General features: G+C 45.3%; 1 protein-coding gene across 1 annotated transcript in view; it reads left to right on the forward strand.

Annotated features, from left to right (window-relative positions):
• Positions 1–26,728, forward strand: part of STAB2 (stabilin 2) — a 163,632-nt gene that overhangs the window by 80,288 nt on the left and 56,616 nt on the right. The window contains exons 25-38 of the mRNA XM_042993052.1: positions 437–595; positions 3,491–3,586; positions 5,567–5,662; positions 8,003–8,050; positions 9,496–9,632; positions 10,042–10,156; positions 12,516–12,593; positions 14,806–14,904; positions 14,993–15,100; positions 18,075–18,206; positions 21,995–22,123; positions 23,384–23,440; positions 24,882–24,977; positions 26,515–26,710. Coding sequence (XP_042848986.1) covers positions 437–595; positions 3,491–3,586; positions 5,567–5,662; positions 8,003–8,050; positions 9,496–9,632; positions 10,042–10,156; positions 12,516–12,593; positions 14,806–14,904; positions 14,993–15,100; positions 18,075–18,206; positions 21,995–22,123; positions 23,384–23,440; positions 24,882–24,977; positions 26,515–26,710 — 1,546 coding nt within the window. The remainder of the gene's footprint in view (positions 1–436; positions 596–3,490; positions 3,587–5,566; positions 5,663–8,002; positions 8,051–9,495; positions 9,633–10,041; positions 10,157–12,515; positions 12,594–14,805; positions 14,905–14,992; positions 15,101–18,074; positions 18,207–21,994; positions 22,124–23,383; positions 23,441–24,881; positions 24,978–26,514; positions 26,711–26,728) is intronic.

A 26,728-nucleotide genomic window follows, 5' to 3' on the forward strand; every position in this document is an offset into this window, starting at 1 on the left:
TGGTTAGGAGCTTGGTCTTCAGCATTATAGAGACCTGAGTTTGCGAAGTTTTGTAGCTGTGTGACCAGAGGCAAGTTACTTACCTCCTCTAAGCCTACTTTCCTTACCTGTAACACAGAGACAATAACAGTACCTTCCTCAAGATGATGGCTTATACCAGCCAAACACTAACAACAGTCCCTGGCTCAATAAATGACAGCGATGTTCATGGTGATGGTCATTGGCTGGCCAACAACAAGCAATTCTGTTCCTTAAATCATCTCACCTTTTCTGTGGATCTCAGTGCAAATGTGCATATAGGATACAGTGCATACAGAAATAATTGTTTCTATTGCACTCCATGCAAACATCCGTTTCTAGAATGTACCTCCTTTTTTGGCTTTTGGGATCATGTGGCTCTGAGGTTTCAGAGATTTTGCTTCTTTTCCTCCTGCAGGCAGAATGCATCAAAACCGGCCCGGGGACCCACACATGCGTTTGCCAGGAGGGATGGACCGGGGACGGCAGAGACTGCTCGGAGATCAACAACTGCCTGTTGCCCGGCACCGGTGGCTGCCACGTCAATGCAACCTGTTTGTATGTGGGCCCCGGGCAGGTAGGTGCCACGTACTAGAGAGCCTAGAGGAGCAGGACTCCTGCAGTGACTTCTCCCCGCTAGACACAGAAGCACTTTGGCTGGAACTTACTGCAGCTTTTTAATCCTTTGTAGTAGGGGAGAATGGGTTAATGGTCACAACAAACCTATGACGTGGGTACTTTTTTTTTTTTTTTAAGATTCTGTATATAAGTGAGATCATATGGTATTTGTCTTTCTCTGTCTGATTTACTTCACTTAGCACAATGCCCTTGAGGTCCATCTATGTTGCTGTACATGGCAAGATCTCATTCTTTTTTATGGCTGAGTAATATTTAGATATAGATATAGATATAGATATAGATATAGATATAGATATAGATATAGATATAGATAGATATCTCACATCTTCTTTTTCCATTTATCAATGGCCACTTGAGTTGCTTCCATATCTTGGCTTTTATAAATAATGCTGCCATGAACATGAGACTGCAGATATCTTTTCAAATTTGGATAAATATTCAGAAATGAAATTGCTTGAAGGTATGGTAGCTCTAGTGTTCATATTTTGAGGAACCACCGTACTGTTTTCCATAGTGGCTGCACCAGTTTACATTCCCACCAAGAGTGCATGGGTTCCCCTTTCTCCACATCCTCGCCAACACTTGTTATCTCTTGTCTCTTTGGTGATAGGCCTCCTAACGGGTGTGAGGTGACATCTCATTGTGGTTTTGATTTACATTTCCCTGATGACTAGTGATGTTGGGCATCTTTTCGTGTGCCTGTTGGCCATCTGAGTATCTTCTTTGGAAAAATGTCTATCTAGATCTTCTGCCCATTTTTAAATAGAATTGTTTACTGTTTTGTTACTGCATTGTATGAGTTCTTGGTATATTTTGGATATTAACCACTTATTAGATATATAATTTGCAAATATCTTTTCCCATTTAGTAGATTGTGATTTCATTTTATTGATGGGCTCCTTTGCTATGCAGAAGCTTTTTAGTTTGATATAGTCCCACTTGCATATTTTTGCTTTTGTTGTAACATAGGTACCGGCATTATTCCATCTTACAAAAGAGGAAATTGAGGCACAGAGATGCTAAATAATTTGCTCACATGACATAGAAAATAAATCATGGTGCGAGATTCACACCCAGTCAGACTCCAGAGCCCCACTCCTAGTCACCACCTGACCGTACAAGTTTCAGTAGAACTCTACAATCTGTCAATCACTCTCACTTAACCTCATGTAAGGGAGACTGAAGCAGAGAAAGCTACTGCTTAGGACCAGTCAGCTCTGGAGAGGTGATGACGACTGTACTGTGATTATAGCCATGGAAAGTCCTATTCCTTGGAAGAGCTCGCCTCTGTCTTACATCTCACCAAGCATTTGGCAAGCAATTGCATTCATTTTGACTCACCTGAATTGCCAGATTGCATCTGAGAAAGAAAAAAAAAATGTCTTGGTATCTTTATCAGTTTGCTAAGGATGCCGTGACAAAGTGTCTCTAGGTGGGTGGCATAGAACAACAAAAAGGTACTGTCTCACAGTTCTGGAGACTAGAGGTCCAAGGTCAAGCTGTGGGCAGGCAGTTTGGTTCCTTCAAAGGTCTGTGAAGAAGAATCTGTTCTGTGCGTCTCTCCTAGCTCTGGCTAGTTTGCTGGCCATCTTTGCATTCCTTGGCTTATATGTGCATCATCCTGACCTCTGCCTTCGTCTTCACATGCGTTCTCCCTGTGTGCCTGTCTGTGTCCAAATCCCACCTTTTTATGAGGACACCAGTCTAATTGGATTAGGACCTACCCACATCCAGTGTGACCTCATCTTAACTAACTATATAATAACAATCCTATTTCCAAGTAAGGTTACATTCTGGGGTACTGGGGTCAAGATTTTAACGTATGAATTGGGGGTGGTGAGGAATACCCAGCTCCACCCATATTAGTATCTATCCCCTCTCTACTCTTTCTTTCTGTGGACAAATTGTAAAGGCATCCTGATGTGGGAAATGGAGGAAGAGAAAGGTCTTTTTATACTGCCATGTAAGAAATAAAATAGACCATATTTAGGATGCCCACAGTAGTTACTAGTTGGCTTGAAAACAGATATTCCAAGTAGGCACAAATCCTAATTACCATGAATATTTATTTTAAAAGACAAACCATGGGGCATCTGGGTAACTCAGTTGGTTAAGCGTCCAACTCTTGATCTCAGCTCAGGTCATGATCTCACAGTTTGTGAGTTTGAGCTCCGCGTCCAGCTCTCTGCTGTCAGCACAGAGCCTGCTTCGGATCCTCTGTACCCCTCCCTTTTCTGCCCCTTCCCCATTGGTTCTCTCTCTCTCAAAATAAATTTTAAAAACTTTAAAATAAATAAACAAATAAAAAGACAAACCACATTTGGCTTAATATGTCAGGGTAGGGGTGCGAGAAAGTGCTACCCCAATACTAAGTGGAGGAGATTAAACACCCACGTTGACAAAGTCTTGCCCTATCACGTAAAGACGTATTTAGGTGCTACTGTCCACATATACTTGCATCTAAGTTACACATATTTACCTTATAGTGCACACATAGCAAATAATAGTTATGTTGTTAAAGATAAAAATTCATAAGTAGAAATTCTATTCATTTCTTCCCACAACTTAATGGGCTGTCTTATATCACGTATGGCCCTTCTGGGATGATGAATTTAAAAAGGAAGTAGCAAGAAACAATCAGACTGGGAAATGTAACGTAGAATGTGCAGACCAGCCACTCTGGAATTGGAAGTGTAACAAATGAAAGACATTCGTTCTGTTTTCTCAGAGGGCCAAGCAGCTACGATTTCCGTGGTTCAGTTTTCAGGCCACATGATGGCAAGGCATGAAAGGCAGTTGTTTTCACGTCTCCCCTTTGTTCTTGGAATTACAGAATGAGTGTGAATGCAAGGAAGGATTTCGAGGCAATGGGATTGATTGCGAAGAAATCACTTCGTGCTTGGAACAAACTGGGAAATGTCATCCACTGGTGAGTTACTTCATTTTCTTGAGCCTTACCTTAAAAAGAAAAAAAGCTGGGGCTCCTGGATGGTTCAGTCGGTTAAGCATCTGACTTCTGCTCAGGTCATGATCTCGCAGTTCGTGGACTTGAGCCCCATGTCGGGCTCTGTGCTAATAACTCGGTGCCTGGAGCCTGCTTCGGATTCTGTGTCTCCCTCTCTCTCTGCCTTTCCCCTGCTTACACTCTGTTCCTCTCTCTCTCTCTCTCTCTCAAAAATAAATAAATTTTTTTTTAAAGTTTAAAAAGAAAATAAGTTACCTGAGAAAGAAAGAAAGCTAGATTACTTCTTATTTGGACCTACTAATGAACAAAATCTTTTCTCCCCCTGAAGAGAGTCCCCAAGCAAAATGAGAGTAGTTCTTACAAATTTCGCCCCAACCCAAGTGTTGGAAGAACCAACATGTAACACAGGGTCCCCAGTGAAATCAGAATTTCAAATAAATAAAAATTCTGCAGCACAAGTATGTTCCAAAGATTGTGTAGGACAAATTTATACCAAAAATTATTCATACCCTCTCCAAAGTTCACCTTCAACTTGGTAATTTTTTATCTGCTAAATCCAGCGATTCTGAACCAACAAGATAACTGGACTCCCATTTCGAATGTCATAACAGAGTTTACCACAAATTATTGGTGACAATGCCCATTCAAGGGTAGAGTGTGTCTTGTGTCTAAATTATGGAAGAACAGGCTTGCAGAAGAGCATCATTATGCACCTGACATCGGAACCGATGAAGATTGCACCTTAGTCACAGTGCTTTTGAAGGCCAGGGGCAGAATCCACACAAATCAACTTACGCAAAAAAGGAATTTTCAGGGAGTACCCTAGGGTAGCACCATGGCAGGAAATACAAGCAGACTTCCCAAGGACCCAGAATCAAAACCTGAAGACAGCAAGGTCAAAGCAGCCTCTTCCTCTAATCCTCTGAGACTATGTGATCTCTCATGTTGCTTTTCTCTGTGCATCTGTTTTCTCTTTGTCTCTTTCTCTCTCTCTCTCTCTCCCTCTCTCCCAACTTCTAATGTTTCTCTTTGCATCTTGGGGGTACACAGCTCCCTTTTCTTAGATCAACGTCACCCTCCACCCCCAAAGAAGAAAGGATCTGACAAACCCAGAGGAGTCCACGTGTCCACATATGAGCCAGTCAATGATGGCCAGGGAGGGTGACGACATATTGGGAACATGGTTGCCAGGGTAGGGGCAGAGTAGTTGTTAAAGAAGAAAGATGGGAGAGATGCCCCACAGTATCTATTTCTCAAGAATCATGTGAGCCCTTCATAAATCTGAAGGAGATCCAACATTCTTGCTACGTTTAAGCCCAACCAAGTCCTGACAATCCAAACATGGGAAGTTATTGCTACTTTCACTTCCTTCCAAAGCCTGGAGGAAGAAACATAGAGATTCCAGATAAAATCAGTACAGGACAGCCGGCAAAGTTTGAATTTCAGAGCCCCTTCGCCCCCGGCGAAGTTTGAATTTCAGTGAATCCTTCTTCAGCGCCAGTGTGCCCCAAACATTACACGGGACATACTTACACTAAAACGTATTTGTTGATCTGAAATTCAAATTCACGTGGTGTCCTGTGCTTTCATAGGCTCAATCTGAGAGGGATGAAAGGACAGAATGTAATTGTGATTAACGTTTATTGCCTCTGGGCACATTTGCATGTGATAACTGTTGTTGCCATTTTCATGGTGTTTGACAGTTTTAAAATGCTGTCCCCTATATGGATGCATGTGACATTCATAGCCCAGCAGCGAGGCACCAATCGTGTAGACAGGAACCTTTCATTGCTACAGGGCAGGGTCTGTGGGTCACTCCCAACATCTTCCAACCCCAGAGCTGCACGTTCCCACCTTAGATGGAGCCAGAGGGCTCACGGATGTAACTCGAGGCAAATCTTTTGTGAGGAACGCCAATTCTTTCTTTTCTCTTCCTTTTGTCAGGCAACCTGTCAGTTTACTTCTTCTGGCGTCTGGAGCTGTGTTTGCCAAGAGGGCTATGACGGAGATGGCCTTCTGTGCTATGGAAATGCAGCCGTGGTAAGTGAGCAAGACAAGCTCTTGTGCAGAATAATAAAGTCAAAAGTCTTTTAGAAACTAAACAAAACTCTTCGCTAGGATGCCTTTACAGTGCTCTGCCAATCATTTGCTCCAGGAAATTTCCTACGAAGCAAGCTGCTTCGTGCAGATGGCATATGTGTTCTGTGGGTCACAAGCCTAAAGGCTGCTGAGGGCTCGCTTTTGTTTGGTACCTTCTATGCACCAAGCAGGAGGACTTCCTTTCTTGGTATCCTACCTCTTCCCGTTCGCAAACTTCCCTAATGAGCAGCTAACTGACCCTGCTAGCTCTCTAGAAGACAATCTAAGCAAACCTGCCCGCGGGCCTCAGCGGCAGAGTGGGGGATCCAGCCCGAGGCTGTGTAAGCGCAGGGCTCGGGCACTTAGCCACCAGGGCCGAGTACTCAGGGAGAGGGCCATGCACATCACACCGAATTGTCCTCGCTCAGATGTGGTCTGTCTCCCCAACCTCAGGACTGTGAACGCTTGAGGGCAGATCTTTGTCTTGTCTCCTACTTCGCTCCCAGTGTTTCCAAAGAAAGTTTGTTGAATGAGAGTTGTTGAATGAGAAATAAATCGATAAATGTTCTCACTTCATTTTGTTCAACTTGCTGCACTTTGCTTCCTGCCCCTCCTCTCTGCTGAAACCACCGGGCCCACAGTCCCCAGGGCTGCGCCCCCTTCCCCCCCAAGCCTCGCCCCAGCCCGCGTTCCCCTGGGCTGATGGCCCATCTGGCCCTCCTCGGCCTTCCTGCCTCTTCAGGGTCCTGCCCACCCTTCACTTTACGCTCTTCCTTCTATTCACCCTGTCGGGACAGGAGCTCCTGACACACAGATCATGGAGGGGTGACCCAACATTTTCTCACTGCCCATGAGCCTCGCGTCCTAAAACCTAAGCCCCAACACTCTGCTTTCACAATGCCCTCTCCTCAACAGAAAGCAAGATGAGGTCCAAACCCTTAGCCTGGCGCTCCGGGCATCTCTACGCGGGCTCCACTCACTTAGCCCAGCCATCCAGTTACCTGTTCCACTCGCCTCTCCCACAGACCCTGGCCTCCTCTCCCCGTCTTCCTGCCATCAACTCACGTCCCACCTGCACCCCCTCTCCCTTGGAGCAGCCCCCTCAGGAGATCACTCATGCATCTCAACTCTTGCCCTTGTCAGTTTACTAATTCGCTATCTGATAGGTATTTACTAACTCATTTAATAACCTCAACTACTTTCAAAAAGGAGTGGAGACAACTCTAAGATTTATTGCCTCTGTGTATATTTGCATATGATAACCATTGGGCCATTTTCATGGTGTTTAATAGTTTTAAAATGCTGTCCCCTACACGGATGCATGTGGCATTCATAACCCCAGCAGCAAGGCATCATCATATTCATTTTTCAGACGAGACACCTGAGTTCTCAGAGAGGTTAAGTGACTTGCCCAAGATCGCACTGGTAGTAAAGGGCAGACTCAGGAAATGAACCTGGTCGTTTTAAACTCAAGGGCCAGAGTTTCCCCTACCACACCTGCACATGTCACTGATTTAATGGCACTGCCTTCAAAGTCTCAACTTCCCCCAAACAAGTAAAAGTTGTGTGAGGGCAGAAGTCATCTTTTCCTTTTTGTGTCTTCTACCCTCCCTTCACTCCAACCTGGTGCCCACCGCAGCGGTTCAGTATACATGTTCATTAACACATTCCACGGTAGAGAAATGCAAAGTAGGAGTGGCTAAGACAGAGCAAGGCCCGCATCACAGCTTCTGTTCTAAGCACTTTAAAACCTTAAGTCCTCCAAATTTCACATCAACCTATCAGTTGGAGCTTTTATTATCCCCATCTTATAGACAAGAAAATTGAGGCCCAGAGAGACTAAGTAACTTGCCTAAGCAATTAGGAAATGACCAAACCAGAGTGAAAAACCGGGGTGGTTGGGCCCTGCCTCCCAAGCCACTACTCAAGGTTGGCTCTGAAAGAGGGCTGCCATTGAGCCCTGTGGCCCTCCATGAGGTTGGGTGCCATGTTCTTAACAACTCAATTCCAATTTGGAAGAACTTCAGGTGGTTGTCTGTCTGAAGTTTCTGGAATTCCTTCTTTGCCTCAAATATAGAGGGTAATGGAGCCACTAAGCGTGAAAGAAATGCACACCTTTGGCAACGTGGAAATTCAACCAGCTGGGGCTCCCATTCATGCTGGAAACACAAATGAGCCCAGCCATAGGAAGGCTAAGTGCGTGCTACTGAGACACGCACTGTGGTTGTGCTTCTCATTCATTGTTCCTTTTCTCGTGTTCTCTCTCATCTCTCCCTCCCTCGCTTGCACGACATGAATAAGGAGTTGTCATTTCTCTCTGCGGCAGCTATATTTAATCAGTGGATAAATGTGAGTACCTTTGTTGGAATGCAGGAAATGTACATAATTTTAGAAATTTGAAATGCATGGAACAGAAAACCAAAAGGAGGGGAGCTGGTAGGAAGGAAGGAAGGCAATCGTCCAGAGCGGTGGCTCTCCACGCTGACTGCACTTTAGGATCACTTTGAATAGCCATGCCGAGGCTCCCACCAGCACACCCTCTGATTCGATTGGCCAGAGGTTACCCTTGGGATCATGTATTGTAAGAGCTTCCCGGGTTATTCTAGCATGCAACCAGGGCTAAAAACTTCTGGTCTAGGTTAAGCCGGAGGGGTCAACTTTGAAAAGTTGGTTGAAACCAATTCAAATGTATACATATAGCTTCTCGCATCAAGAGGTCTTTGTGAAAAGTCAGCATATCATTATTGCAATTCACCGAGCTGGATTTGGTATTCATAGTTGCAATCTGGGGTAATCCATGTGCACTTAGCTGTCAGCCCAACATGCCTAGAGGAGCTTTTTCGTCTCCCCTGGAAAGTTCTATAATGCAGAATCCAACCCCTGCTGTACCAGTTGTCTGAATCTCTCTCATCTTTGCATGGGTGGACCAAGGTCCCTTCATGACCAGTGGTTTATTCCCTTTGAGAAGACACGTGCCAAGATAGGTAATCCACTCCGGGACGGCTCCTTACTGTGTAGGGCCTCTCTGCCCCCACCACATGGAAGGGCAGGGACTGAGAATCCTATTGTACAATGATGATTTCCGTGTAAACTAACCCCACATGCGTAAGCTTGCCCGGTGGTGAAGTGGACCCAGCTCATCACAATACACAAGAACACATCCTCCCCAACCCTACTTTCAATACTTGAAATCAGCCATGGTGGGAGGGTACACACCACAGAAATCAGGGAACACTACAAATGAAGGCTTTTTGTTTGTTTTTCCTGGGAGCAGCTGTTAAACCTAAGCGCACCACTTCTACCCAGAACTGGCTCAAGGGAAGAACAAAAAGTAGGTTAAGTTTGATTTCAGGCCTCCAGTGTGTCCCCCATGCTGAAATGCTTCCCATAACCTTCCCACCATCCTTATTCCAAGGGCATCCAAGGGTTCCCAAGGTTCTCCGCACATACATGTGTACACACACCCACACGCACACGATCAGCAAGACGGTGCTCTGATTCTTTGTTTAGACTAAAGGGTAGATGACTGATCATGACTCAAAGTTTGACTGGAGGATCAGGAAAATATGCCTTTTGATAAAACTCACAATTTAAATCAGAAGAATGCATCTCATAAGAGCATATGGGGCACCAGCCAGTGGGTGGGATGGATTTGGGAAAGGGGTCCCTAAGACCTTTCCAGTATCCCTGAAATTACTTCGCATAGGAAGTTTTCATCTCTGCCTAGCATTCAGCCAGCCCTGTCTGTCCTCTAATGTGAATCAGGCCTATTTTCCTTCCCTCCTATGATTCAGAATGCTTCTCTACAAGCCATGCTGTCAGCCGCCTCAAACCTCACTGTCCTCGTGCCCTCCCCGCAAGCTATTGAGAACATGGACCAAGATGAAAAAGCCTTTTGGTTGTCCAAGAGCAATATTCCAGCCCTAATAAAGTAGGTATTATGTATTTAATTCTTCACGATATCTTATTAGCATCAGTGTGAAGGAAGTTCAGTGGAGGGAGGTCACGTGGTCCTTGAGATCCGTGAACCTCAAATGTTCCAGAACTCTCCTACCCCAGAATGATAACAGTTAACGTTATTGACAGCCAACTCTGTGCTAACTGCCTTAGGTGTAACTCAGTTCATCCTCCCAGCAACCCTATGAGATGGGCATTAAAATTAGACCTATTTTAGAGATGTGCAAACTGAGGCAAGGGTGATTAAGTAACTAACCCAAGGTTTCATGGCTGATAATTGCAGGGGAAGAGGTTCTGGCTCCAGAACCTATTTTCTTAACTACTCGATGATACTGCCTCATGCATGGATCCTTCACTGTAGCCATTACGGACTGTCGTTTCAGATACCATGTGCTACTAGGCACGTACAGAGTGGCAGATCTGTGGGCTCTGTCACCTTATGACATGCTGGCAACGTCTTTGCAGGGCAACTTCCTTCACCTGGCAAAGGCAGATGGGGTAAGAGAGTGTTCTAATTTGTCTGTTTAGTGGAGATGTGTCATCTGTGTTCATGCTGCCCTCTTAACAATTTCTGTGTTGTGGAAATGTCCAAACATGAGCAAACATGGATCAAGAATAGAACTTCCATGTAGGCATCACCCAGCTTCAACAACTGCCAACATATATTCATACACACACACACACACACACACACACACACACACACACAGGCATGCACACACACATTACTCTGTAGTAGTGATCCTATAAAATGTGCACCCCCCCCCCACCCACTGGTTGGCCATGTGGCTCCTTCCAACAGACCACAAACTGATCCACAAAGGCAAATCTTTCCATTGTCCTGGGTAAATGTTATGCAATTTCACAACTTTGGTTATTTGTATATGGTTAACTAAAAGCTGATTACTGGTAACCTACTAGAGACGTTATAGATTGCTAAAATTGTATATTAGGTCGGGGTGGATCAACAAATATCTGTTGAGCACCTTCTACGTGGAGTTAGGGCAGTGCCAGAGCCCCATAGAGCTTGCCCTCTGGACCTTACTGCCATGTGTCAGGACTTAGATTCTGTCTTCATCAGGAAGTCTGGCTGCCCTGCTGCATAGGGCAGTGTTTTATAGCTCTTTATGTGAACTGCACAAGATGAAAATGATGATTCTGCTAGAAAGTGGGAACTGCCACATCAGTGGACCATGGGCCACAGTCAAAAATGTCTTAGAATTACTGCTCTAAAACATTTTTACCTTCCTACTCATTGGCGTGAGCACTGTGAAAAGGGTCTATGCCTAGAATTACCAGAATGTATGTACTTCATCAGATCAGTCTTTTTAGAAAGCCAAAAAGAGTTGCATACAGCCCATGGATTCTTTACATATTATAATAATGTCAGTGCATTACATACATATATCAATGTGTTGTTTTCCATAAGTGTTTAATTTTTTTTATGTTTATTTATTTTTGAGAGAGAGAGAGACAGAGCACGAGCAGGGAGGGGTAGAGAGAGAGGGAGACACAGAATCTGAAGCAGGTTCCAGGTTCCAAGCTGTCAGCACAGAGCCTGATGTGGGGCTTGACCCCATGAACCACGAGATCATGACCCGAGCCCAAGTCAGACATTTAACCACCTGAGCCACCCAGGCACCCCTTCCTTCAGTGTTTTAGCTGATTCTCTTAGCAAGCATTTATTGAACACCCATCCTGGGCAGGCTAATCGCAGGTTCTATACATTCTGAGACAAATCAATTGGGACCATTGACCTGGAGGAACTAACCACCAGAGACACATTTTTAATGAGTTCCTATGTCTGATATAAATGTCTCCCTTTAACCAAAAGAGATGTGCAAGGTGGCCAGGAATGCTTATTTCAGGGATTCTGCTGATGTAACTTGGGAGCTGCTCAGGGTGAGACAAGTCCCCTTCTGCACCTAGGGTCCCAGAAGGGATTTTAAATAAAGGGTAATGGTGAGGAGAAGAAGAAAGGAAAGTAGAGAGAATGGAGTCCCAGTTGTGTCATGGTTAGTTGGTGACTGGGTTGGTGGGTAGGTGGGGTAATCAATGCTCTTGAAAAGTAGCTGGATGCTGATCAGGAAAGTCGGTTACTGTCCCCATTAGTTTGCTAAGGCTGCTTTCACCACGCGCCACAAAGTGAGTGGCTCAAACAACAGAGAATTTTGTCTCAAGGTTCTGGAGGCCAGAAGTCCAAGATCGAGGTGTGAGCAAGATTTGTTCCCAAGGGCTGTGGAAGGAGCTGTTCCAGTCTCTCTCCTTGGCTTGGACATGGCCTTCTTCACGCTCACACAGTGTTCTCCCTGTACAGCTATGTCCAAATTTCCTCTTCTTATAAGAACACCAGCCATATTGAACTAAGACCTACCATAATGATCTCATTTTAATGTGATTACCTCTATAAAGACCCTATTTCCAAATAGGTCCCATTCTGAGGTACTAGGGGTTAGGACTCCAACGTATGAATATTGAGGACACAATTCAACCCACACAACACTGTCTACACTGCTTTTCAAACTGCAGGATCACTTTGGTGAGCCTCAACCAGCACTCTCTGAATGAAATAGAAAAGACAAGAATTGGTATTCTGGGACCTCCCAAATAGTAGAGGAAAGTATCACTTCATTTTGATTGTGTGCATGCGTGTGTGTGTGTGTGTGTGTGTGTGTGTGTGTGTGTGTGTGTGTGTGATATCTAGTGTGTCACAATTAAGGACATTTCTAGCTTTGGGTCATAATCCAAAGTGTGAGAGTTGCTACTGCTCAAGAAGTGTAAAACCCAGAAACACTTTCAATCCGTGGATGTACGACTCTAAGGACACTCACCTTCCCATGGTGGCTTGCATTTACAGAATGTCACAATCGAAGGAGCATCTGTCATTGACAGCGACAATGCAGCCACAAATGGCGTGATACACATCATCAACAAGGTACAGACTTGCAATGTTTCACACATCCTGTTCTGTGTCTTTTGCGGGGACAGGCTACCCTTAATGTAAAAGAAACCTGTGTTGTGCCCCATGACTTTAGTGTTAAAAGTGTTTAGAGGCTCTGTTCATTCGGTCAGACTCAGCCTATTTATTCAGGCTATATTCTGCCACGGGCCCTACATCAAGGATGGTCACCTAGATTATATTTCTTACTTATGAGGATATCTTAATCAGGAACTGGAGGAGAAGCAAGGGGTTATGTATAGTTTTCCTCTCCCCTTTCTGTATTATTGTACCCTAAAAAGATGGGGGGAAGGAAGGCCCTAGAAAAAAATGGAAAAGGGTAGAAAAGGTGTTTTGAAATTTTCATTTTCTTCAAAGACACAATTCAACGGTACTCAAAGGTATGTGATTAAAAAAAAAAAGCATAGTGGGAAATGGGAGTTTAAGCTATCCTGTAATTTTCAGTTACTATATTAGGATTTTCATTGAAAATTCAGGTGAGAAGTGAGGGTACCCTGGGAACTTTTGAAAGGTGGGAGATCGGAAAAGACAATTAACTAACAGCATTTTAACTAAAATTATCCTCTCTTGGCACTTATATACTCACTTTTGATTTTAATTTACAGAAAAGTTCAACTATTTCTATTCAGAAAAGAGAGGCAATTTTAAGACTCCTAGATGCGTTATCTTGTAAAAACCTTGCAATTTCTTTGTATTACTGAGAGGCATTAAGAAAAACATTTTTGAGCAAGTGATTCATCACTTGCACAGAAATATGTTGGGTTTATGACTTTTTTTTAATGTCTATTTACTTACAGAGAGTGGGGGGGGGGCGGCAAAGAGAGAGAGAGAGAGGGAGAGAGAATCCCAAGCAGGCTCCTCACTGTCAGCGTGGCGCCTGACGCAGGGCTTGAACATATGAAACGTGAGATCACGACCGGAGCTGAAATCAGGAATCAGATGCTTAACCGACTGAGCCACACAGGCGCCCTGGGCTTATGAAGAACATTACTTAGCAAGGGTATTTTTCTTCTCCAATCCTGGCTTTCCAAAAGACTAAAAACCTTTTTGGAAAACATAAAATTACCCCGACTCATTTACACACCTTGTTAGTACAGGGATACCTCAGTCTGTCTCCTGAACTGAGTATTATCATGGGGCCAGTTCAGGTCTCACCTCCTCTTTCAAGCCTTCCTTCATCCCTGAGGCCCCTATCATCAAGGATGGCGTGTAGTATCTGGGTACCAGCATGTAGCTAGCTATGTGACCTTGGGCAAGCCACATAACCAATCTGAGCCTCATTTTTCTCCTCTGGTAAGAATTAAATAACACCCTCTCTCTCGATGCCTGCTGCCCAGCAGGCCTTCCCTCCACAAATGCTGGTTTTATGCCTTTCTCCTTCCTCTGTCCTCCCATGGGAGGAACTGGGTGTATGGTTCATCCAGCACACTATGCCCTCCCACCTGACGGCAGGTCCCAGGGGGGTGGGCCGCACTGCTGTGTCCCTCGGCAGCAGTGGCACCCAGCCTTGTCCACGGTGACAGTTAGGATGGTTGACAGCCCAGCAGGTACAGGGCACCGTACAAAATATCCCGTCACGTTCTCTCATTTAATTTTTACACCGGCCCTAAGAAAATAGACGTGACTGTCCTCACGTCACAAATAGGACAGATAAGGGGCACCCAGGTGGCTCAGTCAGTTAAGCGTCAATTCTTGATTTCAGCTCAGGTCATGATCTTACGGTTCGTGAGTTCGAGCCCTGCGTCGGGCTCGGCACTGACAGTGCGGAGTCTGCTTGGGATTCTCTCTGTTTCCCTCTTTCTCTCCCTGCCCCTCCCTCGCTCATGCTTGCTCTCTCTCTAAATAAATAAATAAATGGGGCGCCTGGGTGGCTCCGTCGGTTAAGCGTCCAACTTTGGCTCAGGTCACGATCTCGCGGTATGTGAGTTCGAGCCCTGCGTCGGGCTCTGTGCTGACTGCTCAGAGCCTGGAGCCTGTTTCAGATTCTGTGTCTCCCTCTCTCTCTGACCCTCCCCCGTTCATGCTCTGTCTCTCTCTGTCTCAAAAATAAATAAACGTTAAAAAAAAAATTTTTAAATGCGCAGAGGCACTCTTCATTGCATATTGTCACGTGACATGAACCTACGTACCGGAGGGCAACAAGCCCTGCTGACACATGCTAACAGAGTTTGGGGGCTTACTTCCCCAGGTTCTGGTGCCTCGAAGAAGTCTAACTGGCTCCCTACCAAATCTGCTCACGCGGCTGGACCAGATGCCCAACTATTCCATCTTCCGGGGCTACATCATTGTAGGTACCACATTCTCTGCGTGACCCACTTGCTCAGGTTACCTGGCAACGGGAATCCCTCATGCGTTCTTGTCTCCCTCCATTGCAGCAATATAATCTGGCGAGTGCGATCGAGGCAGCAGATGCTTATACAGTGTTTGCTCCAAACAACGACGCCATTGAGAATTACATCCGGGAGAAGAAGATTGCAACTCTGGTAGGTATTGGGAAGGATAACCAGGCAAATTATTTTCTGACCGTTCAAACTCAACCTCTTTCCATCCATCAGTCATGTACAATCTCACTCTTTCAATCAAAACTTCCGTGTCCGTGTGCAGACACTTAACGTAAACCCGCACCGAGACTTTCTCCGCTTTCTTGTTTCATTCATACCCACGGAAGCACACACTGGGGCCCTTGTACACGAGGACGCAGGTGTCCCAGGAACCTGGAAGGATCCTCATAGTCACCCTCCTTCCCGGCCCTGCCTCTCTGACCCTGGGCCACTGAGATGTCTGCGGCAAGGACGGAGAGAAAGTGGGTGGTCTCTGTCTTCATCCTCTTCTCCCACCTCTGTCCTTCCTGGTTTCTAACATCTGGGGCTACACAGCCCAGATTTGTCAAAGGATTTTGTCAAAGAATGCAGAGCTCCAATATGACACTGTCTGCCTCAAAACCCTTGAATGCGTCCCCATCTCAGTTCAGACTACCTCCCCAGATATCTAAGGCCTCCATTAACTGGCCACCATTCATCCTCTATTCGGTGGTGGCTCCGGAATTTTCACATAGGGGCCAGGGGTTGCCCTGCCCCCAGCCCCCTGCCCCCTGCCCTCAGCCCCCTGCCCCATGATGAGAGGACATGTTTGAAGGTGTATTTGCACAGCAAGCACACAGCTTTCTTTCCCTTACATCTTCAAATAGGGTGACTGAGCCCCAGATACTAACGAAATGCGGACTTACCTGTGAAGCCCCTTAGTGTCATCCTTGGGCCCACCCATTCTCTGCAGAAACCACATGGTCTAACCAGAGGGACGGTCTCAGAGACCCTAAACAAGCCAAGATGTGTTTGGTGCCTTTGTTCATATCTACCCACACATGCACACACACATGTGCACACACACATGTGCGTGCATACACACACACACACACACACACACACACACTGCCCTTTTGCCTTCACTACCTCCTGAATCTCCCTACCTATTCTTCAAGTCCACTCTGACTGCCTCAGGGAAGCTGGCCCTGGCCACCAGAGCCTTCAGAAAATCTCCCTGCCTCTGAATTCAGATCATTTGCACACCCCTGCAGTACTATCTGGGTGAATTGTCCTTTCAAGTGAGCGAACCTTAGCTCTCCAAGTAGATTATAAACTCCATGAAGTCAGAGACACTGTCCTAGATTTTTGTGACTTGCATATTGAAAAAGCAGGACACCTGGGATGGGATCAGGATCCTGGGATCTCCTCTGCCCTGCCCCAGTCCCTTTGAATGTGTCCAGTGGAAAATATTCTTTTCCTCCCCTGGGATGAAACTTCAGGCAATCCCACAACTTTTCCGTTTTTCCCAAAAGTCCTATGACCATGTGAAGTCACAAACACAGTCTCAATTAAGTTAAAAAAAATTCCAGTAATAATCAACATGTCGAACTGGATTTCAAATCACATCTCTCACTGTTCCCTGCTGGGGCTTTGTCTAGGTGAGAAACTGGAGGAGGGGGCTTGTTCTTGAATCAACCAGGGTCCATCAGGAGACAGAAGCCATACCGGAGAGAGTTTAATATCATGAATTGTTGATCGGGTACAAAGCTGTGTAAACATAACTGAAAGGTTAAAAGGAGGGAGAGAGAAGTCAGAGGTAGCAGTAGCAGGAAGCATCTAGACCCAAAAGGCTGGAAGAGCAAAAGGAAGAGGTTAGAATTACTAAAATTTAGAGAAATGCAGAGCAAGAGCCTCTCGGAGCTGTAACTCCGACCTCTGCGGAGGGGGCAATGTTCACCTGGTGTCTCTGACCCTGAAGGAGGGTCCCTGGGGGTCCAGGACCCAGACTCCCGCAGAGGGTGTTGCCTGGCAGGGGCTGAGAAGCCCTTCCCTCCAGATCCAGCTGCCCCTCTGGGGTGCAGAGAGGGGCTTGGGTGATGCCCATAGAAACAGGAAGCAAACAGAAGGAGGAAATCCCTTCTCCCTCCTTCAGTTCTAATAGGCCTCACAGTCTCCTTCTAGCACTTTCTACGGGCAGAACCTACCAGGAGCCCAGGCAAAGGAACACTGTAGACTGCGGTCGCAACTGCGACATCACAAAAGCAGAGTGTGGAGGGTGGGTTCGGGGTTCTCAGGAGGAGAACTGAAAAGGGTAGGAAGGGTCTTACCTAACTGGTACCATCTTGAGATGCCATTGCTGTTTCTGGGCCAGGTCAGGGTTTCAAAGCGTGCTCTCTCTCCCCCTCCCTCTTCCTACCCTCTCCCCACTTTGGTGGGTCCTTCGGAGACCCCACTCATCACCAGTGGTCTCTGACTGCTGTCCCCTGACCTGTGTGCATGCATCCTACTGCTGTAGTCATTTATCTCCTCCTTGGACCCTAAGCATCCAGAACCCACCTCCGGCTTTTCCCCAGGGGGAGCCTGTCTGCCCCAGTGAGCACCCATCTAAGATAGGACCTAAGGCTCCAGTTCTCTCAGAGAACCACACATCTGGTCCACAGGACCACATCCTCTCTTGTCCCAAGCCAGCGCTGGGAGTGCTGGCCTGTCCACCCTCCTCCCCCCTCCACCCTGCCAGCCAGCTATGACATGAGATTGCTCAGCTCTGAGTAAAACCTGGTCCCACAGGTCACCCTATCTGCAGGGCACACAGATCATGTTCTTCAAAACATCCCATCGAATCTCCTCTTATAGCCCCTGAGGCGAAAGGCAGGCTGGGGTGTGGGGACCCTCTGTTCACAGCACGTCTCTTCAAAGAAATCATCTCAGTCTGGGTTTTAGGGTCACATCAGGAGTTCCTGACCATCCCACATGAAGACCGGCCAAGTCCGAGGTATTGCATCTCAGATTTAGTATTTAACATCTATCGCCTCATGATGTCTTGGCAAAAACTTGCAGTTCAACAAGCTGTTGCTCTTGTGATCCCCACGGTGCGTGGCAAGTGACTGGGACAGGCTGACCTATGGGTTGACTCTCAGTTCTGTGTGTTGCCCAGGAGGAGGACGTGCTCAGGTATCACGTGGTCTTGGAGGAGAAACTCCTGAAGAACAACCTGCACAACGGCATGCACCGGGAGACCATGCTGGGCTTTTCCTTCTTCGTCGGCTTCTTCCTCCGTGACGACCAGGTGCGATCCTTTTACTTACCACCCAGGAAGGAGGGGGTGCCTGGGCAGCCCAGTCGGTTAAGCGTCCGACTCTTGGTTTCGGCTCAGGTCATGATCTCATGGGTTTCGTGGGTTCGAGCCCCGCCTCAGGCTCTGCCCTGGCAGCATGGAGCCTGCTTGGGATTCTCTCTCTCTCCCTCTCTCTCTGCCCCTCCCCTGCTCCTGCTGTCTCTAGCTCTCTCAAAATAAATATATAAACCAAAAAACAAAAACAAAACAACAGGAATGACAGGAATGAGGGTCTTAGCGCCTATCCACCATCATCACTTCCTTGTTGAAACAAATCTCACCAGTGCTTCCTCTGCCTTATCCACAAAGGACAGTTGCCTATGTTCCACCGTAAAGAGAAAACAGACTGTCAAGCTTCAACACACTCCCTGTTACCAGCCTCGGGACAATCAGTGCGGCTTCACTAATCACGGTATTTGAATTCCAGCAGTCACAGGTGCCCTTTGACAGTGATTCCTAACAAACCCAACAGACAGTCCCTGAGCACTCTCTAAGATAACAGTGGACATGGCAGCAAACCCCAACTCCCAGGACATGGCACTGGCTGAGGGGGCCAAGTGACATGTGGGGTCCAGCAGCCAAATGAGTAACGTCATGATTGCCTGATCACACAGACCGCGGTCCTGGGACCGACTGCCCCCACACGGATGCTCAGTATTTACCTCACACAACCCCTAATTATTTCAAAGTCTTCAGGATTCATGAAAAAGAATTGATGAGACTAAACATTTGAAGTATTTCAAGTGTAGGGGCTCCTGAGTGGCTCAGTTGGTTAAATGTCCAACTGTGGCTCAGGTCAAGATCTCACAGTTTGTGAGTTCGAGCCCCGCATTGGGCTCTGTGGTGGCAGCTCGGAGCCTGGAACCTACTTCAGATTCTTTGTCTCCCTCCCTCTCTCTCTCTCTGCCCCTCCCTTGCTCTCTCTCTCTCTCTCTCTGTCTCTTTCTCTCAAAAATAAACATTTAAAAAAATTTAATTTAAAAAAATAAAATAAAAATAAAGTGCTTCAAGTGTAATTCTATTTAAATATTTCAAACATCAAGGAAGATCAGTTTATGAAAATTCAGTGAGAAACTCACAGGGTGATTCTAGTATAAATTCTCCTAAGGAAAGCTAATAAAAACAAATTATTGTTTAAGATAACCTACGTGTTCTGTGAAAAGGAAAGTTTAATCAGAGACATTTTTGAACAATAATATTACTGGAGCCTTTCAAAAAGTGCAATCCTGGGGCACCTGGTGGTTCAGTCAGTTAAACATCTGACTTGAGTTCAGGTCTAACAGTTCATGGGTTCGAGCCCTGCATCAGGCTCTGTGCTGACAGCTCAGAGCCTGGAGCCTGCTTGGCATTCTGTGTCTCCCTCTCTCTCTCTGCCACTCCCCTACTTGTACTGTCCCTCTCTCTCTCTCTCCCTCTCAAAAATAAATAAACTTTAAAAAATAAAAATAAAAAAGTGCAATCTTAAAAGCATTGCTCTCAATGGTATTGTCATTGAACCACAAGTTAATTTTTGTGTGTGTTTTGTTTTAACCTGCTTGGGTTAAAAAAAAAAAAAAAGAGCTTGAGTCTTACCGAATAATCTAACTCCAAATATTCTCCTCTGACTCCTGTAAATAATCCCACCTATTGTACAATAACTTTGAAGAGATCCTTTTAGATACATTTTCTTATTTTTCCCGTTAAGCAAGTTTTGATTGGTAAAGAACTTTTTTTGTTTTTATCCATATCATTTTTTTAAATGTTTATTTGTTTCTGAGAGAGAGAGTTTGTGAGAGTATGCAAGTGGAGGGGGGCAAGAGAAAGAAGGACAGAGGATCCGAAGTGGGCTCTGTGCTGACAGCAGAAAGCCCAACATGGGATTCGAACCCATGAACGGTGAGATCATGACCTGAGCCAAAGTCGGATGCTTAACCGACTGAGCCACCCAGGCACACCGAACTGTATCATTGCTTATTTCATCACAGAAAGACGAATTTTCTAATGCATTTAGTTGGAGCAATTTCAACTCTGTCACGGTTATTTTCCATTTGCTCGGAAATTCTTTGATCTAGAGAAATCTTACAATAGAGGCTTTATCCTAAAATAAACAAATAGTTCTCTTACAGTCAAGGTTTTGCTTTTATTGATAACTCATTTGCTTTCTCTTAGAACAACGGAGTTGTAGGAAAAATTTCTCTAATCAAGTAAAGTTGTGTTCAAATAAAAATTTTATTTTTTATTTAATTTTTTTTTAACGTTTATTTATTTTTGAGACAGGGAGAGACAGAGCATGAACAGGGGAGGGTCAGAGAGAGGGAGACACAGAATCTGAAGTAGGCTCCAGCCTCTGAGCTGTCAGTACAGAGCCCGACGTGGGGCTAGAACTCACGGACCGCGAGATCATGACATGAGCCAAAGTCGGCCGCTTAACCGACTGAGCCACCCAGGCGCCCCTCAAATAAAAATTTTAATGCAGCCTGTAATTCCCTGAGTACATCTCACCATGAAGATGATTCAGACTTTTTTCATGCAAATCAACAGTATTACAGCATCAGAAGTTCTGCCATTTTGATATTTTTTAAAGTATTCAGTGTCTCAGAATTCTGGAAGTTTGTGGTGCAACCACCATTCGACACGACCAGTAAAGTTCCCGGCTAGTCTTACAGATCTATACAGACGCTAGAACACCTGTGGAGCTCGGCCGTGATTTACCTCAACACCCAGTGGAAAGTCACCTGACTTCAAATAAACATAAGGGACTTCAACATTCCATGGGAGTTCAAGTTTCAGCACTTGGAAGAATCATTTTAATATTGCTGCTGTGGGGAGTCTGGGGATGTTATTAATCATTTTGAAGCCCTTATTGGTTACAAACTTAACTTTTTCTTAGTGCACTGAAGATTTCCCCTTCTCCCAACTCACACACACACCCACACACACACACACACACACAGAGACCAATTTTTAAAGAACCATTTGTTTCCAGTTTTATTATTTACATTAATGAACGAATTAGTAGATTCCCTTGTTTTGTATTACTCAATCATTAAGGTACCCTCTCTTTAAAAAAAATCAAAATAAAACAAGTTATAGCTCAAAGTTGAATTGGAGTTAGCAGCCTTTCATGAAGAACCTCTGAGCATTCACCACACACTGGGAAATGATACTACCTAGTGGAACTCTTTTCACAAACAAAAACACTAAAAAAAATGCTAGTTATCGTTTTTTCTTAAGTGCCTGTCACTTGGCCTTTGTGAGGGTTGCTTGCCAATTAACCATAGAGATGTGCTGAAAGGCCAATGAGTCTCATTCTCCACATCTTCGTTTTGGAAGGCATTCACACCTCCAGGACCACCAGTCCACAGCACAGCTGAGCACGTCCATGGTGCCATTTTGCCAGTGGCACTAACATAACAATCATGATTCAGAATTCCTCAAATGGTCATAAACCACCTAATGTGAGAGGTGGAGTAAAACCTTAGAGATTCTCTAGAACAGCCTCTTCCTTTTACAAAAAAGGAAGTTGAGATTTAGAGAGGAAAAACCATTGGCCCATTGTCACACAAGTTGGTACCAGGTGCGAGACTGTTACTTAGACTCTCCTCCCTTAGGAGGGTCTTTTCCACTATAGTGTGTTACCTTCGAGGTGAATACTGGAATATCTCCTAGGTTGTTGTGATATTGTTGCCTCCAATCCCGATCTTCCCTATTTCCCTTGAAATCACTACACTAAAACTCACATTTAACCCTCTTGGTTATAGCTCTACGTAAATGAGGCTCCAATAAACTACACCAATGCAGCCACTGACAAGGGAGTGATCCATGGTTTGGGGAAAGTTCTGGAAATTCAGAAGAATAGATGTGACAACAACGACACTACGATTGTACAAGTAAGTTATATCCAAGGCCAATGATGCAACTGTTGGCTTAGTTGTTTATAAATTTGTTAAGCATGAGTTTCATCTATCAGGGTATCTCAATTCAATTGAAAAACACTGAGTGAGCATCTCTGATGTACAAAAAAGCAGAATGAGCTTGGCTCTACAAAGGTATATAAGACATGATCCCTACCCCAATGGACTCAAAATCTGGTGCAATAAATTATACCTTGAGTACCTGGGAACGTGCCTGGGGGTTGTATTGAGCAGAATTCTCAAGCCATGGTCTTCGTCAAAGGGAAAACAAGCCATGCCTAGTGCAGGCTCAGAGGGGGGCTATGGTCCACCTATGGCAGATATTGGCCAAACCTGGTCTATGAGGAGAGAAAATAAAGAGGTGGATTATTTCAGTGTAACATAAGATGCAGTAATGGAGACTTTTCAGTCCATGAGATAGTGTAGGATCTTTCTCGATAGTAATAGCTGCTGACGTTTTGGGGGCGCTTCTTATGTGCCAGGCACTGCACATATTCTATGTGGTTTTAATGGTTTTACACAGGTTAGTACACATGTTACATGTACCATGCTCACAATACCCTACAAAATAGGTACTATTACTATCCCCATTTTGCAGATGGGGAAAACGAGCCACGGAGAGGCTAAGTAATGCACCAGGTTCACAGAGCTAGCAAGTGGCAGACAAGGAGTTAAAATCCAGGCAGTCTGGCCCCAGAGCCAGAACCCTGAACAACCACACCATCCTGTCTGGTGCGAGCCAAGTTAAGAACTAGTCACACTGACCTCCTCCTGTTCTAGGAATGGGTCACATTTAAAATTTTCTGTCATTCCTAACTAGTGCTCATTATTTTACAATAGTATCTATCAGCTCCGTACTGACCCCTCAGCTCCCCGTGCTCCCAAGGCCGGGCACCGTGTGTGACACATCCTCTCAGTCTGGGAATCTCGACAAATTCACTAAATAATGGGTTTTCCGTGAAGGAGGGCTGTTGTTAAAGGAATTGGGATGTAAATGAGGTAAGAGGATAATTAGTATCAGAGAGTAGAGGAAAGCAATGCTAAGACATCCCAGACCTCAAGTAGTTGAAGGGCTTATCTAAATGAACGGGAAAGAAGCTGATCGGATGAGCTCCCCTAATATCTTTCTGAGTTTCAATTCTATATGCTAATACCGTCAGCTTCAAGGTCTGGAAAATACTTTGCAGTAAAAGCAATAACCATGAAATGTTCACTTTGCCTCTGTGTTTTACCAAGGGAAAATGTGGGAAGTGTTCCCAGCTGCCAATCTGCCCACCTGGAACTAAACCACTAGTAAGTATTTTGTCTTCTTTTATAAAATAGTTTCCAGATCCTAGGCGGTCCGAATTAGAAAATGAACCTCAAGCATATCTCGTTTTCTCTGCCCTCATCCCTGTATTTTAATCCCTGCGTTTTAATTTAATTTTACCTTCTTATATTACATGCATCTTTCTAAAGTCTTGAATCCATTTTTTTTTTGGACCAAAGTAAAATTTAATTAGTACATAAATAGAAGCCGGGGTTCACATCATTCGATGCACAATGCAGGAAGAGATTTTTCACTTTCTACATCTTTCACATCCCAGAAGCCAGTCGAGGATAAGAGCAAGAAATCTTATCAGAGAAGGCAGACTGTATATCCAAACAACATCTAATCTGGATGAGTTTCCTTTTAGTTGAAGTTACAACTTCCTCTAAGAAACAGATGGCAAACTTGGGAGAAGTAAACATGTCTTTGAAATGATTACTAATCTATGTTTCTTGTAGCTATTTATTAGAAGAGCCACTCCTGATAATGTTCCAATCGTTACCAAAAAAAAAAAATAGATGGGGAGCGCCTGGGTGGCTCAGTCAGTTAAGCGTCCGACTTCTGCTCAGGTCATGATCTCACAGTTTGTGGGTTTGAGCCCTACATCCAGCTCTGTGCTGACAGCTCAGAGCCTGGAGCCTGCTTCAGATTCTGTGTCTCCCTCTCTCTGGCCCTCCCCCACCCACCCTTTGTGTGTGTGTGTGTGTGTGTGTGTGTGTGTGTGTGTCTCTCTCAAAACTAAACATAAAAACATTTTTTTAAAATAGATGCTTATGCACCTTCCATAGCATGAGAATAAAAATTTTTAATGATGGGGCACCTTGGTGGCTCAGTTAAGCATCCAACTCTTGGTTTTGGTTCGGGTCATGATCTTAGGATCATGAGATCAAGCCCTTCCATGCCCAATGGAGCATGCTTGGGATTCTCTCTCTCCCTCTCCCTCACGTTGTCTCTCTGAAAAAGAAAGAAAGAAGGAAGGAAGGAAGGAAGGAAGGAAGGAAGGAAGGAAGGAAGGAAAGAAAGAAAGAAAGAAAGAAAGAAAGAAAGAAAGAAAGAAAGAAAGAAAACTTATAATGAAAACAATGCTGATTCTCTCACTGGAGTTTTAATCTGGTACATTACAGGATATTTTTATCTAGTTTACAACTTTTCCTACAACTTCTCCTGAGTTAGTTTTCTAGACAAAAGTTCTTTTTACAGAGTACCACCTTAAGGTATCCTAATTTGGATTTTGCCTGCTTTCACTTCTGGCAGTCAACATTGTGATTTTGTGTCTCCTTTCTTACAAAGCAGCTCCAAGAAACCAACCCCCTCCCTTTCCAGAACATTTCAGTCAGAGAAACAGCGATATGTCACCCACGTACTTTCTCCTAGGGACTGGAACTTCTTCTTCCCCAAAACGTTGACATCGTTTCTATTGCATAGGGCGAAGAGACAAGGAGATGTATCTACACCTTTTATTTCATGGGCAAGCGATCCGTGTTCATTGGGTGCCAGCCAAGCTGTATGAAAACGGTCATTGTGAGTATAAGGATTGAATCGCCCTTCCAATTCCTGCAGCAGATGGGGAAATGTAATCATATGTCATATTTTTCAGATGCCTTCACATGTATTCCTTCCGCCTCTCCTCTTCCTCCTCATCATCCCCACTCCCGTTGTCATCGTCATTCAAGGTAGCGGTGGTTAACAGTAAAACTCAGGCCAGCCCTGTAAGTCAGGAAACAGGTAAAAGCTGCAATATTCAATTGTGTGGTGAAGAAACAGAAGGACTGAGACGCTAGAAGGACCATCTCATTGTTGCAACAGGGTGAAATGCCCTGTGAGTGTGCTTGCATGCAAAGGGATGGAGAAGACAGCCAGCTCCCTAATAAGGGAAAGAGAAGGTGCACCTGCTTGTTTAGAAAACGAACCCCAGAGCTAAGTACATCTGTGCTGTTGCTTTGGGATCTGCAGGAAAAGTCTTTATAACTTCCTGCCCTGCTTCTCTCCCAGAAGACTAGGCATAGCCCCTGCCTATCCTACAGAAAGCAAGGTGGTCTGGCCCTCAAGCTGCAGAGCTTTTGTGGGCTTTTTTGGTTTTTGTTTTCCAGGATCCAGAAATGTTTTCTTGGAACACAGCCATGCTCATGCATTTACTTTCTTACTGAAGTAGAATGAACATACAATGTTATATTCCTTTCACCAGTACAACAGGTGAATCAACAATTCTACAGGTGGAATCTAAAAACAAAACAAAGGAACCAAGAAACAAACCAAAAACATAGACTCTTAAAACACAGAGAACACCGTTGCCACGGAGGGTGGGGAATGAAATAGGTGAAGGGGACTATGAGGTACAAACTCCCAGTTATAAAATAAGACACAGGATGCAAAGTACAGCATAGGGACTATAGTTAGGAATATGCAGTAGCATCGTTTGGTGACAGATGGTGACTGTGCTTATTGAGGCCACCACTGAGTGACCTAGACATTTGTGTTTTGGCGAACTCAAGAATAAGAGGCAGAGGCGATGGGGATTAAAGATGACGCTCATCATGAGGAGCACTGAGTAATATATGGAATTGTCCAATCACTATAGTGCACACCTGAAATTACGATAACATTATATGCTAGCTATAGTGGAATTAAAATGAAAACCTTAATAAAAATTTTAGAAAAGTAAGAAAAGCACACAGCCAGGAGGGCTTCCCTTAACTCCAAGAGATTCATTTATAAAATGCAGAAGGCTTCCCCTGCAAAGGCGTCTCACCCTCAGAACCAGTGGGGACGACATAAGGCACACCAGGGAGGGGCCCGGGGTCCTGGATGGTGACCACAGCTGACACATCCCCCTCCACCCCTGCATCACCTGCATTATTCTTTTCTCTATTCCTGATGCCCTCTTTTCCCACTGGTCTTCATCCCCGCCTCTCGCTGGCCTTTCTGCTTTCCCTCCTTCCTGCCTTCCGCTCCTCCCCGCTCAGGGTACCTCTCATGCACTGTCAGAGCTCCGGACAAAACCCGGGATGGAGGTGTGGCCGCCTCCCTCCAAGCCCAGCCTTGTCCCCCCCGGTTGCAGACGAGAGAATGCTGTGCCGGCTTCTTTGGCCCCCAGTGCCAGCCCTGCCCAGGGAAAGCCGAGAACGTCTGCTTTGGAAACGGGATCTGCTTGGACGGGCTGAACGGCACGGGCGTGTGCGAGTGTGGAGAGGGCTTCGGGGGCACGGCCTGTGAGACCTGCACCGAGGGCAAGTACGGCCCCCAATGCGACCAAGGTGCGCACCCTCCTCCCC

This window comes from Panthera tigris, chromosome B4, assembly GCF_018350195.1.
Source record: "Panthera tigris isolate Pti1 chromosome B4, P.tigris_Pti1_mat1.1, whole genome shotgun sequence".
NCBI lineage: Eukaryota > Metazoa > Chordata > Mammalia > Carnivora > Felidae > Panthera > Panthera tigris.